The 16,702-nt window shown below is 47.4% G+C and overlaps 1 protein-coding gene across 9 annotated transcripts in view; it reads right to left on the reverse strand.

Annotated features, from left to right (window-relative positions):
• The window catches only part of ANK1 (ankyrin 1), a 223,234-nt gene that overhangs the window by 86,941 nt on the left and 119,591 nt on the right, over window positions 1-16,702 (reverse strand). For all 9 annotated transcript variants that reach the window (XM_080662604.1, XM_080662602.1, XM_080662598.1 and 6 more), the window contains one exon: window positions 10,454-10,555. In XM_080662604.1, the coding sequence (XP_080518730.1) occupies window positions 10,454-10,555 (102 nt within the window). The remainder of the gene's footprint in view (window positions 1-10,453; window positions 10,556-16,702) is intronic.

The following is a 16,702-nucleotide window of genomic DNA, read 5'->3' on the forward strand; positions in this document are numbered from 1 at the left end:
CTTTCTCACCCAGATACGGCTGGCTCCGCAGACACTGCTTGGTGGACTAGGTCTGCTAAACATATAAGATTCTGGGAGCTAATGGATCAGAAGCCAGATGGACTGGAGCCACTGCCATAACCCTGGTGGAAAAGCATAACTTACCTCCTTTGCCAACCTGCCTCTTATCCAGGGATGGGGAAAACAGAATAAGAAAAGAAACAGAGGAAAGGACGAACTCGGAAAGAAAGAGGTGATGCAGATGGAAAGGAACAAGACTGGATCCAAGCACTTCCCCTCCTTTGTTTTATTGCAATCTAAATTTAGACCCATCCAGGTAGCTCTTAAGACTCATAGTTTACTAGATATTTTTATGAAGAGGAAAGACACTCTAATCCTTTTCGTTGTCTATTTTTAAAAAAAGAAAGGAACCCACACTATTCCAGAGCTGTGCAAGGAGATGAATCAACCCCGGATCACCTTCTCTCCACTCCCAGCTAAAAAACCTGCACAGCCTCCACGCGCTGCGAAGTGCCAGGGCTCAGAGCAGATCAGCTGCAGGGCTTGGGGCCCTTTGGGAGACTGGAGGAGGAAGTGTGAGCTCAAGTTAATGAGAGAACGGGACTTTGAAATTCAGCTCAGCAGCTAAGAATATCTCCTATGGACTAGAAACAGTTTCTATGTCCGAGATCTTGGCATTCCTCTAAAAGGAGAAAAGGAGCCAGACCTTCAGAAGCAGGGCAGTGGGGTTTGGGGCAAAGTACATTAGATAAGGAACCGAGGCCTTTAAACTGTCCTCCTGACCCGTCCTCCGTACTTCATCTCCCCGGGCTTCAATCTTTGTGTCTTCAAAGTATTAGAACTGCTCTATCTCCTAGCTTCCTCTTCATTCCACAATTCCAGAATAAAACAATGTAACGGCTCCCAGGAACCAATTAAGATATGCTTGTAGAGATGCACAGAAAAAGGTCTGACAAGATTCACACCCCACTGTTCACAGAGACTTGGGGTACAGGGGAAGACTTAAGACTTACAGAAGACTGTATATTTCTGTATAGTATGAATTTTTAAATAACCACCATTGATTAGTTTTCTTGTTAAATTAAAAAAAATCACAAACAATTAAGATCAGGGACATGATTTTAAAAAATGACCAAAAAAAAAAAAAAAAACTGTATCAAGGAATTCACAATCAAATGTAAATAATTCCAGGCAAACGTACATGCGTGGTCCATTCCGATCAGAAAGAGTGGGAACTGGGTTTAACAATTCCTCTAATAACAAGCGAGGCACATCTTCTTCCAAGGCCCAGGTCAAATGTCATTTTTCTCTGGGACATTTCCTGTCCCTCTCTCTTCGGCACACCATACCCTATTTCCAGCCCCCCAACAGTGAATTGTTCTCTCGACCATGTTCCCATGACACTCGACGATAACTCTAGCAAGGTCCCTTATCAAGTGGAATTGCATTTATCTGCCCTTGTGTCTGCATCTTTCAATGGCTTTTTGAGGTTCTATTATCTCGCCTTTGTATCTTAGATCGTAGCATGGGGCCTGGCACACAGTGCATGGTCCCTAAGAGTCTGCGGAATTGAATGCACATTCGTACAGCCTCATACACACACAGCACGATCTTCTTTCTTAGTCTCCCAGGAAGAGGCCTATCACATCAGGTCTCCACACTGTAAATTGACAGCAATCAAACCATAAAGGGGAGTGTGTGTGGAAAGGGGGAGGGCGGGGGAGGTGCATTTTCCTTGCAATGTGTTCCAGATCATTCTTGAGGATGCTCTTCACACTTTTCCTCATCCCTAGGATCCCAGAGATGTCCCCACTGTCATTATAAATGGACATCTTCGTGTAACTGAATTGGTCATTTAACTCTTCCTTCACCATGAAGAAGGGGAAAGGAAACCAATTCAAGGAAAGTGACTCGGGAATAAAAGGCTCTGCTGCAAGTCCCAAGGCCACCTGTAGAGTGCAGTGTAGAGACTCAGGCTGGGAGTTGGGAGACCCAGACTCAGACTCTAGTTCAGGAAGACTCTTCAGCTCTTCGCCTCTCAGTCTCACTGGCCTCACTTGTCCTGCTTCTGCTCTATCCACCTCACAGGATAATGTGAGCACTAAAGGTGGTCGTGCCTGGGGAAGGGCTCAGGAAAGCAGAGATACTGTAGAACTGGAATCTGTGATTATTAAACACCCTGACTCATGACAAGCAATCAACTTACTTTAAAACTGTAAATTGGCCATTATAACTAGCAAGATGAACATCAGTTTGTTTCTGCTGAAATGCAGAAGTAATTTACCTATTTAAAATAATTCAGGATAGGGAGATTTTTAAGTTCCAACTTTTTCACTAATACCTTTTCTTGTAAGAACTTCAGAAGAATCCATGGTACCAGACATGGGCATCTATTTGTTTCTCTTGTTTAACTCCCCACCACGGACCACCACTTTCCCATGGTGGGGGGGCTGCAATAATATACTCTTCTCTCTCCTTCATTGCTACCCCAGAGCCTCAACAAGGCAGTAAGTGAAGGCTTATATTAACATATCATATTAGGAAGGCTTTTTGTGTAAATTTGGGGGTACAGGTAAAATTAGGAAACTACGTAGTTGAATGCCTTTTCTACACTTATCAATAGTTCCCAAGAGAAAGAAGATGACAGAGGAAAGTAACAGGTTCTCTACACTGACCTTGACATAACCTTTGTAGTCTTTCATCCTCACCCTTTTTCATTTCATTTACCCCTACTTTGCTGTCTGTGAACTTCACTGCTCCTGCCTTTGCAATCTATTCCTTCTGCTGCATTTTCCTTTCCCCAATTCTTCACCCAGCAAACTCATGCTCTTCCTTCAAAGCCCTTCTCTGCGATATCAATATTTTAGCCACTAACCCCAGACCAGAAGCAATGTGAGAACAGGCAATGGGTGGGACTCACTCAGCTTTGAGCAGCCAGCACATGGCATATTCGAGAAGCTTAATACATAATTGTTGAATCAATGGATACATGAATGAAAACATTATCTGTGCTTGTTCTGCATGGCGCTTACAACACTGAGTTTGTAACCTTCTATATACAAGCTGGACTTCTTTACCTACCTCTGAGTTCTTTGAGAGCAGGGGATAAATGAATTCAGTCTCTAGCAAGGTGCTTCGGTCCTTGTAAGTGCTCCACACATGTTTGTGGAATAAATAAATGAGCAGAGGAAGTTTTAGGTGGTCTTCTCAAGCCCATCTCATCAAACCCAGAGACATAAAGCTCAGATGATACTCAGAAGTAAACTCTAGACGTCAGCTTTCTGAGATGCACAATGAGAGAGTTGAATGCCATGACCTCTAAGCACTAAGATTCTATAATTTGGAAAGGGAGCAATTATCACAATCACGAGAGCCTCAGAAATCCTGATCAAAAGACTTGGCATTTGGTTTCTGTAGAAAAGATTACTCTGCAGCAGAAACTATTGCTACAGGTGCTCCATTTATTAGAACTGCCTAAAACCCTTTACCTTCAAGATAAACAAGTACTCAGTAGGGATGGGTGCATGTGGGAACTTAGGGAATGTCAGTGGGACTAGCATGGCTTCGCATGCTTTCACTGGCTGTGTTTTAGCACTGGAAGTGGTTTATGTTTTTGTGAATATTCAGATGCTCGAGCTTCTGGATACTGCAGTAAACATTGCCACATACTTGACGAGTGGGGCTAGTGCCAGAATCAGAACCACAGAGTCATTATCCATGAATGACTATTTCACAACACTCCTAAAAGTGGTAGTGCTTAGAGCAATCCTCCATGGGCTACGTGTCAAGTACATAAACTCTAATCATTAGTGGTTATGGCAGGCTTAACATCTACTGACTGAATTGATGAGCACCTACTATATGCCAGGCAGAATCCTGAAAAAGAGCATGGAATAAAATAAAGCCCTCTCCCCTTGAGGTGCCTGCATTTTAGTGGAAAAAGACACAGAAAAAAAAACGGAGAGGAACACAGATGCCTCCTAAGTCAGGTAGCAATAAGTACTATGGAGAGAATAAGACAGGCTACAGCGATGGGGGAGCCTGGGATGCTCCAAAGGACTCGCCTGATGCCAACACTGCAGACGACAAGGCTTCTCTTTTTGGCGTGAACTTTCTCCTGGAGCCTCAAATAACGTTCTTATGAGGAAGGCCAAGTGAGCCTGTGTTTGCTAGCATTATAAGAATAGAACAGAAAACTAAAATAATGAGGTTTTTTGATCCTGGAGTTACAGCTGGAGGTTCCCAGTGAAGCATCTAATTTGACCCAACATTTCTAGGAGTTCAGGAGAACAGAGGCCCTGAGCATTCTCCTCTTGTTCTCTTTTTATGGGGGGCTAACTGGTAAATGTGTAAAATCAATTAGTTCACTGCAGAAAGTATTTTTTAAATTGCTATGGCCTCCAGAAAAATATTTTGATTTGATTAAGTAATCTAGCAATAATTCTGGAAATGGAACATATGAAGCTGATATTGGAATGTGCGTAATTATGAAGCTATTTATTCAAACAAATATTTATTCAAACAAATATTGAGTACTATATGACAGACCCTAATCTGGGTGCCGTGAGGAATAAGCAGCCATGGACTTCACCTTCAGGTGGCTTAGCATCCTAGTAAGGACAGGTAAGATGTGCTCAACATTACCATGCTGCATTGAGCTGCAAGAGAGGTGCTGATCAATTGCAAAGGCAGAGATTACTCCAGGCTCTGGGGATCAGAAATGTCTGCCACAATGGATTTTGAGCTGAGATTTGAATGAATTATCCCATTGTACATGGTTCTTCCACTGGCAACAATGACATGGTCTCAGGCTGAGTAGAGAGCCCCTGGCCCCTACATAGCCTTGTGTTGTGTGTGCTGAGACCACCGTAGCCAGGGCAACAACACAGCAAACCCAGGGAGGCAAGTCCTCTGGCTTCACCACCTCCAGTGTCCCTACTTATTCAAAGTCATCACTTGGATCTACCTGGTCCACTGCCTCAGCCTCCTGACCAGTCTCCCTGCTTCTGTCCCTGTGCCCCAGGTCTATTCTCCACACAGCATCTGGGATGATCATTTTAAAACTTACATCAGACTGAACATCTCTTGTGTAAAACCTTCCAATGGCTTTCCGTCACCTTCACTATGGCCCGTGTAAGCTCTTCAAGATTTGGCCCTGGAAATTTCTCCCACCTCCGTGCCCACCGCTTTTCCCCTGAAACACTCCACTGCAGCCACACTGTCCTTCTTGCTGTTTCCCAAACAAACCAAGCTTACTCCTGCCCCAGAGCCTTTGCATATGCTTTCCCGCTTCCAGGAATGCTTTTCCCCAGAAACCACTTGGTCTTATTTACTTCTATTGGTCAGAAACCGTGCCCTTAGAGAGACCTCCTTACCACCCCATCTAAAATACCTTTCTCCTCCATGGTACTTCTCATTAGCTGACATACATTTGTGCATTTTCTTGGTTATGTCTGTCTTCTTTACCAACATATAACTGCCACGAGAGCACAGACTTGGTCTATTTTGTCTGTCTTGCTCAGTGCCTGGAATAGGACCTGGCACAGAGTAGGTGTTTAATAAATACATATGGAGTGATCCCACAAAGGCACTGGTGGGATTATATTCAGCATGCTCTCATCCCAGTTTTCATCAGCCAACGCCAGCATTTGATTTCCTCGAATGCTGAATGACTTCCAAATCTCTGTCTTTATCTATTCTAGGCTCAAATATCCAGTTGCTTACTATATACCAGTCTTCAGGTCAATGCCTCAAAGATTCCTTAGGAGGATCTCCATACAACCCTGTCCTTATCCCTTCACCCCATTTCCACACACTGGGTCCCCCTCCCGCCTCCCTGCCCCCGCCCCCCCCCCCCACCACCGTGTTCCTGGTATGTGAATGGTGCTTCCATCTCTGAATAAGCCAGACCTCAGAAGACATCCCTACAGGCTCCTTCACTGCCCTCCCCCCTCCAGTTCCTCACTGAGACTCTTCACCTTGTTTCATCTCCACACTCACAATCTTTATGCAAGCTACCAACACTTCTCTCCTAGGCTAGTGTAAGAGTCTCATAACTGGCTCCCCCATATTCACCTCTGGGCTCTCCCATATGCCTTCTACACAGTAGCCAGTGTGATCCTTTAAAGCACACCTCCGATCACGTCACTCCTGTGCTCCAGTCTGTGGTTCCCTTCCGTCTGCTCTTAGGATAAAGGTCAGAATTGTGAACATCCGTAAGCAGAGGGGATATTCTACCGGGACACGCCGACATAGCTGTACAGGTTGTTAAATGCTGAAATACCTCCATTCCTCTTGGTCAATAGCCATTGCCTCAAGCTATTAAGTTGCCCTCATTGCTGCTGCTCTGTCCTCTCCGGCAGATCTTTCCTCTCAATCAGCAACTATAGGATTAACACAATGCACACAAACAAGCACACACACACCGCTTGGGCCCTGGGGCACGCTGTCCCAGTTGTAGACTGTTGTGATGAGTGCCCTGCTGTATAAGGTCCAGCACAATCCCATCCTCACTCTCCAGCCTGGCTGGTCCTTCTTGCTCTTTGCACTGCAGCCACTTTGGCCTTCCTGAAACTCTCCAAGTTTTTCCCTGCCTCAGGGACTTTGGACAGGCTATTCTCTATGATTGGAATGTTCTTCCCTTTCTTCACCTCATTCACCCCTACTCATCCCTTGGCTCAACTATCTCTTCCACACAATAGCCTTCTCTGACCTCCAACTCTAGGTCAAGTCTCTCTCATATCTATACTAATAAAAGAGTAATATGCTAATTAGATCAGGAGACCTTCTGGAGACCTTCCGGACAAAGCCATGGTGGCGGGGCTGAGGCAGAAGCAGTTAGGGGAGATCAGGCCGGCAGGGGAGAGCAGTTGTGGGTGATCAGGCCATCAGGGGAGAGCAGTTGGGGGCAATCAGGCTGGCAGGGGAGGGCAGTTGGGGGTGATTAGGCCATCAGGAGAAGGTGGTTAGGGGCGATCAGGCAGGCAGGCGAGCAGTTAGGAGCCCATGGTCCCGGATTGCAAGAGGGATGCCTGACTGAGGGATCGGGCCTAAACTGGCAGTTGGACATCCCCCGAGGGGTCCCAGATTGGAGAGAGTGCAGGCCAGGCTGAGAGACACTCCCCCCCCCCCCCCCCGCCTGCACAAATTTCGTGCACGGGGCCTCTAGTATTCTCATAAAATCCTATGCCTTTCCTTCACGGTGCCTAATATAGTTTGGTTTACATATCTATGTATGTGGCTATTTGATTGATAGTTCTCATCGCCAATGGGCTACAGTTTAGAGAAGATGAAGACAGGACTTTTTTTTACTATGAAATCACTAAAGCTCAGCACTCCACATCAGGTGGAAATGTACAGGAAGACATTGGCTAAAGACAATGGGTCTAAAGCGTGAGCAATGCTTGAATAAATGAAAGAATCCAGCATTCATATAAAGATCTTGGTGTGTGCATATGTACACGTGTGTCCTTATGTGTGAACTTGTTCTTTTTTCTAAGTATAGTAATGATGATGATCATAAATGAGTAGACACAATCTATGCAATAAGGAAACTGCCCTGAATATTCAGATGTCTCTTATATAAGCCGAGTTCCTCTTTTCACACTACTTAGAGTAATTACTTCCTATTATGGCAAGCAGCATACATTCTTTCTACAAAACATACTATTTGAAAGTGTGTTACTTACATAAGGATCAGCATTTGCTGTATTGCTGCTGTCACAGTCCACCAGCTCAAAAGATTCAAGCAAAACACATTCTCAAGCCATGACCCCAGGACAAGAGCCTGCTTTTATCTTCCCAAAACAACGAGTGGATGTTTTTAAAGAGAAGAAGGTGCCGGAGCCATTAGGAGGCAAGCCCCGTGAACATTACCCAGCAGCAGCACTGTCCCGATGGGTGCGCTAATGTGTTTAATGAGGGCATACGTTCAGCTGCTATAGTCCTTCCCCCATATTACCCATATAATGCCCTGTAAAACCAGAATGAGGCTCGGGCAGCGCTGGCGGTCCCGGGGGACAGCCCATCTGCAGCTCCCTGCCCCTGCACAGTCACGGAACTAGACAAAGACGAACAGGGCCAGGATCTGGGGAGCCGGGACTAAGCCAGCAGCCGGGGGCTCTGCACTAGGGCGAAACCTTCCTTTTTCTCCCGCTGACCTTCACTGCCTTGCTCGCAGCCTTCTGCTCTTTGAGAGAAAAGGCTGGTCCGAGCCAGGACTGCAGTCTCCAGTCTGAGGCCAGAGCCTCCCCTCAGTCTCCAGCAGGGCCAAGTGTGACCTGTCACTGGCACGGAGCCGATCGATCGATAGAAAGTGGTGTCAATAAAGTGCAAATAATGCCTGGTTGCCCTAAAGTGCTCTGAGGAGAGACGGCAGAGGGACAAGCCAGCTACGCTCAGGGCTCACCCAGGGAAGGCCAATCAGGACAAAGCCGTTGCTCGGGTGTCATCAAAATCTTCCAATTTCACACCGAAAATGAGCCCTGGCTCAAGGCTTATGAGTGCTCGGTTGTCCCCATTTCTGCTAAATGGATTCCTTTGAGAGCTGGCATCTTAACCCTTGGAAGGCCTCTGAGGCTTGGAGCTCCCCGGCCGGAAACTGCACTGCAGAGGAGTGTGCATTGGGTTTCTGCAGCTCTGAGCTAAACAGAGGAAGCCTCAGGCCTGGCCTCTGGCACCAGAAATACATCCCTCTGGGGAGAGAGACCAATTCCCTCCCCTGGTGGGGGAGGGGAGTGGGGACAACAGGACCTCCAGCTGTTTCTGGGGTACTGTTCAAGGGGTCCCTGGGACCCCTCCCCTAAGTCACTCCAGGACTCTCACTCTGCCCCGTACTTGACTCCTACCGCCTCTTCCCACGAAAGAAATGGGTTCAGAGTTTCAGTCTGCTATCCAAAGACCAACCTTCAGCTCTGCATGGTTGGTGAGACATGTCCTTCGGTCCGTGTTGTATATTTGGACAGAGGGACGAAAGAAGAGGAGGAGGGCTTTCCTCCTCCTCATCCAGTTTTCAACCTGAAGTGCAGTCCACACGCTTCACCTCCCCTCTGAAGTTCACTGCCACGGGCATCTGCCTCCTATCACACACCTACTTCTGTTTCCCATCGCATACCACCTGCTCCATCCCCTCTGATCTTTTAGCTGTGAATTTACTCCACAGGAGACCAACTGAATCCAAATGGGGTCTTGGCCCTGGAAGAGAAAGCAAGTGGTATTTTGCATTTAAAGCAAGAGGGAGGGGACTGGGAGGGGAGGGGGGGGAGGCAGAGGCATATGCCAGTGGAAAAGTGAACCTGCATTCCGGGCATCATCCAGCCCACTGAGACATGGATGAGCCTGGAGGGCATTATGCTACCTGAAAATAAGCCAGTCGCACAAGGACAAATACTGCATGTCTCCACTTACATGGGGTGCTTAGAGAAGTCAGGTTCATAGATAAGACAGCAGACGCGTTGCCAGGGGCTGGGGAGAGGCAGGAATGGGGCACTACTGCTTAATGGGTGCAGAGGTTCCGTTTTGCAAGATGAAAGAGTTCTGTGGGTGGAGGGTGGGGATGGTTGTACCACTGTATGAATGTGTTTAATGCCACTCAACCGTACACTAACAATGGTTAAGATAGTAAATTCTAAGTTATGCATATTTCAGCATCATTTAAAAACAATCTTTATATGGTTTAAATGGTAAAAAAAAAAAAAAGTCACAATGAGTAAATTTACTCTAAATTAGAAACTGTATTAGCATGTGCACCTGGACAACTTAATCGGCTGGCAAAAATAAACAAATGCCACCTGATCCATAAGCCCAAGCCGCACCCTGTTCTCATGCTAGGGGTTTATTTCCTCTCTATTCCGCCAATTCCTCCATCGTGGTCGGATCCTGCCCTCCAGCCAGTCCACGCCGTAAACTCAGTTTCCTCAGCACGCCCTCCAGAAAACAAGACTCTGGGTCTTAGCAGCAGAAACCTCCAGAGAAGCTGTTTAAGCCTCATTGGTTCTCAACCCGAGCCAGTCTCGCCTTTGTCAACAGCCTGTGGGCGAGACCGCATCACTCCTTCCTTCTCAGCCTGCAGAGAATCCTCAAAGGCTGCTGCTGACAAAGGAGATGTAATGTCACCATTGACTCAACATCCTTCAAAGCCCTTCCTCCTGCCCACTTTCAAAGGCCACATAGTCTAAGGCCACAGCAGGGACCAATGGCAACTTCTAAGGGAAGAGGCGGCAGGCGATGGAGCCCAGGGCCAGCCCACACTGTTTAGGCATCAGCCCTTCTCCGTGGGGCCCTGCCCTGGGGCAGGGATGTGAGCAGCCAGGCGAGGGCCTTCAGCAGGCGGAAGCCCTTGGGGATTTTTGAGGCCACGGCAAAAGGTTAATAGAAGCAGATTAAAACTCTCAGGGAGTGGCATCACGCAAGAGCCCCTCTTCAGAGACCACATGCCTGTCCCCATCCCACTTACCTGGTTACAGGTGTTAATGTCTACCCCATTCTGCAGGTAATCCAAAGCTTTATCCAAGTTCCCTGATCTTGCTGCCCTGAGAAAGCTGGTAGCAGCATCGCCCTGTGAGGAGAGAGAACAGGCTGTGATGTGTTCTGCGTGGTAACAATCGCACGATCCCACTCAAGCTCAGGGCTGCGAGGAAGGGCCGAGGTCACGGTGGCAGGCAGCTTTGCAACCTCCGGTTACGACACTGTGGTGCCCGCTATAGTACCCAAGTGTGATACGGGTTCCAGAGCCCCTTGGCCAGGACGCAGGCGGCACCAGCCGTTGCGAGGGGACTCCATTCGAAGCTGCATGCTCAGCACAGCCTGGCGTCTTACTGCTTTGATGTCTCCAAGGGCTCTCTGCCCTTACTAAGGAGGCTGTATCACGTAGCCCCTGCCCAGCGAGTCACAGATGCAGGCCCCACGGGAACCAAACACGTGCTCTCCGCTCTATTTGGTGGGTTTGTTTTTTAAGTACACAGCACATAGCACTTACTGTGCACTAAGAACCATTACGATCACTTTACACGTAATATATATATTTACACACACGCATATACGCACGCATTTAATCCTTATTCAAAACACCCACGGTACGTCCTACTGTGGTCCCCACTTACAGATGAGGGAACCAAGGCACAGAGAGCTGAAAGGACGGGTGCAGGGTCCCTCAGCCGTCAGAGGCACAGCCAGGGCTCCGCGGCAGGCAGTCTGGCTCTGAAACCAGTGGACTCAACCTCCCTGCTCAGCTGCCAGCATCATGTGAGCTCTAACTCGCAGGTGCCGCTCAACCTGAATGAGCATAAAGCGCTTTGGTCCCATGGTTGTCGCTCAGCCACCTCCACCAACCTTTCAGGATGCTGCTCCCAGGATCATCTGTTTGTATTAAGGATGAATGACAGCCAGGGAGAGTGAGCACTGGGGACAACCCAAGCTGATGAATGCAGACAAGTGTGGTGGGAGAGCACAGGACTGGAAGGGGCGAGGCGGCTCAGAGCAGCTCCCCTACGTGTCGCTCGGCCCTCTGTCCTCAGGCACCTCCTGTTTCCTTATCTGTAAGCCAGGAGGATAAGGCCTTCCCCATACCCTGGCTGTGAAGCTAACAGGAAATAATACGTGTTGTTATAATTACTATGTCAGCTGTGAAGCTAAAAGGAATAATACATATTATCCTAATTGCTATACCAGCACAAGTGCTGCACACAGTGCTTAGCACATGTGCCTACTCAGGTAGAGTTTGACAGGTAAGATGGTCACGTGATAGGCCACAGGTGTGTGCCTCATGCTGCTTCTCCCCTTGGGGCACTCTGTCTCCTTCCTTCATGCTCCCTCCTTAGCAAGCATGTTCTAATGGGCTAAATGGTGGTCCCCAAAAGATATGTCTGCACCCTAATCCCTGGAACCTGTGAACGTCACTTATTTGGAAAAAGAGTTTTTGCAGATGTAATTGAGTTATGTGTCTTGGGGTGAAATTGCCCTAGATCAGTGGTCGGCAAACTCATTAGTCAACAGAGCCAAATATCAATAGTACAACGATTGAAATTCTTTTGAGAGCCAAGTTTTTTAAACTTCTTCTAACACCCAGGCCGTGGTATTTTGTGGAAGAGCCACACTCAAGGGACCAAAGAGCCACATGTGGCTCGCGAGCCACGGTTTGCCGACCACTGCCCTAGATTACCTAGGTTAGCCCTAAATCCGATGGCAAGTATCCTTATAAAAATCAGCAGATTATAGAACACTTGAAACTTGTATCATTTTATTAACCAATTTCAACCTAATAAATTCAATAAAAAATAATAAAAATTACCAAAAAAAAACCCCACACACAACAAAAACAACAGAGGCCTGGCTGGGTGATTCAGTTGGTTGGAGCAGGCCCATATACATCAAAAGGTTGCGGGTTCTATCCCCAGTCGGGTTGCGTCCAGGAGGCAACTGATCAATGTTTCTTTCCCTCATTGATGTTTCTCTCTCTCTCTCCCTTCTCCCCCCCCCCACCCCAATCAGTAAAAACATATCTTTTGGTGAGGGCTCAAAAAAAGAAAAGAAAAGAAACCCACAGCAGAGAAGATACACAGAGGAGAAGGTGATGGAAAGACAGAGGCAGAGACAGAAGTGATGCGGCCACAAGCCAAGGAAGCCAGCAGCCAGCAGAAGCTGGAAGAGGCAAAGAACAGACTCTTCCTGAAAGCCTCCAGAGGGAGCACGCCCGCCCCCTACCTTGATTTCAGACTTGTAGCCACCAAGGCAGTGAGAGAATAAATTTCTGTTGTTTTAAGCCACTACATTTGTGGTGATTTACGACAGCGGCCACAGGAAACTCATACACATGCTAATAATGATCATTCCAAAACACAGAAGCCTCAAATCTACAGCCAACAGTCCCAGGATTCTACAATTGAAAGCCTGGGTTCATGCCTTTGCCAATTAAACAGTCAACATGGGGCAGAAAAGATTACAGACACCCCCTTCACAGCGAGGGCTGCCCTGCCCTCCCCACCAGCCATCTCAGGCCTACACCCCGCTCTAGAAGATTCGATTCCTTCCTGTACCTCCCCCACCCCTTCCCAGAAGCTCTGCATCTGCCTGTTCACAATATAGGCACACTGGGATCTCACTGCCCTCCCTGACCCCGCACCCCCATCTCTCTCTGCCTCCAGGGCCACACCCTGATTATTCCCAGGGCCCTGAAGCCCTCTGCCACTCCCATTCGACAATTCCAATCTTTCCCTTCTTCAAGGTGCACACAACTCCTATCTCTTCCGTGATGTTGTCCTTGGATACTCAATATTGACCATCTTGAAATCTAGAAATGGGAGCTTGATTTTTTATTTTTTTAATGTATTTTAAATACATCTTTCCCAAGTGATTTGACTTATGCACATCTTGTCTCTCTAGCCAAGTTGTTAGCTTCTTGGGGCAGAGACCAAATCTTCTACCTCTTTTGAATCCTTCAAAACATGAAGTATCTACTAAGCCAAGACCTCCCTTGATCCAAAACACAGGGCACTTAATGTCCCCAGGTTCCTCAGCAAGGTTATCTGTGGTGGAGGAAATATTTCCGAAATGAGGATCCATCTATCAGCTTCCCAGAGAAATCAGACTCAAGGTTTAGTCTCTCAGAAAAACATCTGGTTGTGCCTGCTGATTCAGAAATTCTGTCAACTATTGTGTGTGTGTGTGTGTGTGTGTGTGTGTGTGTGTGTGTATCAACTAGTATGTGTATCCAACTATTAGGGAAAATACTATATTATTCCCCAAGAATGAAAGTGCTAGAGGGATATATCTCCCATCTATCCCACCTACCAAACTATCACAATAATAGGATTTGGGATGAAAACCTGAAAACTGTGGGTAAACACAGATGCAATATCTATTAATGTTACTGCTTGACTGTTCAAAGCCCTGAAGCCAGGAAGTGAAGGAGAATACTGTATTTATAACAGACAGACACACAGATAAAGAGATGGTAAGGGAAACCCGATCTCCACTAGGCTGAAGAGGGTTAAACAGTTTCCACAGTTTGTATGATATAATGATGCAATTGTAACACTATTACCAGTCTTTGGGTAAGTGTATTAACAATGTCTTTCAATCCTCATCACAACTGGTGAGGTAGGTATAATTATTATGCCCATTCTAGAGGTGATGAAACTGAGGAGAGGTTAGCAACTTGCCCAAGTTCTACAGTTAGTTAACAGTCAGGAAATCAGTCCTCACTAAAGCCTATGCCTTTCCATGCCCTTGACCCTGAGGTGTATTCTCAGCAATTTCAAACCTGAGCGTGTCTAGACAACCGACAGATTATAGGGCCTGGGGTGGGCCACATGCCTTTGCCAATCAAACAGTTAATCCATGGCAGAGAAAGGGTCTCCATAGATCCCAGCTCTGACCCCTGAGCCCTGTGTCAAGGCCAAGACAGGCCTCTAAAAAAGAATCATCTTGTCCCAGTCCTTCCTTTTGCTGATGATAAAACTGATGGCAAAAATAATGTGACTGACTAAGGTCACCTAGACAGTTAGGAATGAAGTTCCATGGCTAAGACTTTTTCATTTTCTCTTTGGTCTTCTCTAGGCATGGAGCAGTCAGGACATGAGCAGGATTCTCAGGGCACCTCACCCGTGAATTCTGGATAATGGTGCCACTCTCACTGTGCATCACTCAGTGTAAGTCTACAATACGTTTACTGAGGTTCTACTTCCAGTCCAGGATCCTGCTAGGGCAAAGGGAGAGACAGTAATACATCAGAATATCGGTCCCTGCCCTCGTGATTTGAAAAACAAAGTGGCTCAGTTATACAGAGGTCCCCTGTGCATGCATGCGCCCACTGATTCACTCTACACGCATTCCCTGAGCCCCACCCAGGTGCCAAGGAATATTTACACTCCGGAGCAAATGGCCTTCATTGCAATATGAGAGCCATTCTCACCATCTTGCTCTACTGAGCCCACATTCCCCATCTAATTCAATTACCTGCAATTCAATGACCTGTCCCAGGTGCAATCTCCTGGTGATTCCAGGAATGGTCTGTCTGATACAACAGGACAGAAAGAGAGTCAAAAGAATACAATATGTTTCTTTTAGAATATTTACCGGAGTAAATAGTAACCAGGGAAATATCAATGACAATAATAATAGCAATAATAATGATAACACACTAACCAGAGTACCTCTGGGCTGTGATAAATCGCAGTAGGGTCTCTGGCCCTCTCTGATTCCACTGTCCATGAAGAGAGACTAGAGGACCTAACTCAGGCTGCTCTTGTGTCCAGAGAATCAGCCCACATGTCCAAGGCCTGCACCACCACCGAGGGCCTGTCCCCCTCTCTGGGCACCCCACCAAGGCTGCCCATGTGTGTCTTGCCCCTTCCTCATCTTGAGCTTCATTTTAATCTAGTTTACCTGTGAGAAAATGGCTTGTGCTTGCATTGAGGGGGAGGGGGGCACTACATTCTGTTGTGTCCCCAGCCAACAGCTCTGCTGGTTAATCCATGTAATTTCCCTGAAATTCCTTTCATACCAAAATAAGTTTTATAATCCTCTATGTTTTAAGCACTCTACTTTAATTCATTTGGTCCCCCTCATAATCTCATCAGGCAGGTAGTTTTGTCTCCTTTGCACAGATGAGGTGAATGAGTCATAATGAAATTAAGTAGTTTATCCAAAGTCACCACTAACACATGGCTAGGCCGGCACTTAAATCTGGGTAGTCTGCTTCCTCGGTTCTTCTCTTAACCCCGGTGCTGTCCTGCCTCATGGGCCAATCATCTTCTAGTGCCCGTAAGATTCCGCAAGTTCAGCTCTGGCTGGAGAAAGCCCTCCGCCTGTGCTGAGGGGCTGTGCCCGCTTTGGGAGGAAGTAAGTTGTGGGAAGGGAAGGGAATGGAATTCCTCCTGGGACTCAAGTTGTCCTCAGGGCTGCCCAGGAAAAGGGAGGTGAACCCGTGGTTACCTGAGACACCCAGACTATTATTAAACTTGTACTTCCTGAGTGGGGTGACATCAACATAGCAAAAGGGAAGTGGCCCAGGGGGTTCCAGTGTCCTGGGAGGGGGAGGCCGGAAGCACCCTCTAAATGTCAGCGTGCCTGTAACACAGGCGGTTTCAGAAACACAGGCCAGGCAAAATCTAGTTTCAGGCCAAGGAAGAGAACACAGGCCCCTCACCTTCGCTGGGCGTGAGATGGCCCAAGTTTCCCCCGACAACTCAGGACTGACTTGTTCAAGGTCTTTTAGTGCAACATTCTTATCTCAAAAGATGAATGGAAACTGAGCTATTGTCAATTTCTGTCAACAGCGATACAGCGGTATCTCTTTCCCAAAGGGTCTTGTTTGGGCAAAATGCAGTTTCTTTAACAAAGTCATTGTCAGAGTCCCCAGGAAGAGTCCCGTCCTTGCCCTGCGGGCCCTGCAGCAGATCAGCAGGCTGAGGACAGCAGGCAGCATTCCCAACATCAGGACGTGGACTGCCCTCCACATCTGAGTGCCCCTCCAAACTCGTGCCTGGTGTCCCGGAGCCCAAGGCAGGCCTCCCAGGAAGCGGCTCCAGGCAGCCAGCGCACCTGTGCGGCCCTGCCTTCATCCCACAGACTACAGAGAAGCAAGTGAACCCTGGGCCAGCGTGTGTGTTTGCATGGGGGTTCTCTCCTCCTTTCCAGAAGTTGTGCTGTTAAAGCTTGACACATTGTCTCCAGGTGCCCCAAGCAGACTACCATTGGCAAAGAT

This window comes from Plecotus auritus (assembly GCF_963455305.1).
Source record: "Plecotus auritus genome assembly, chromosome: 3".
Classification (NCBI taxonomy): domain Eukaryota; kingdom Metazoa; phylum Chordata; class Mammalia; order Chiroptera; family Vespertilionidae; genus Plecotus; species Plecotus auritus.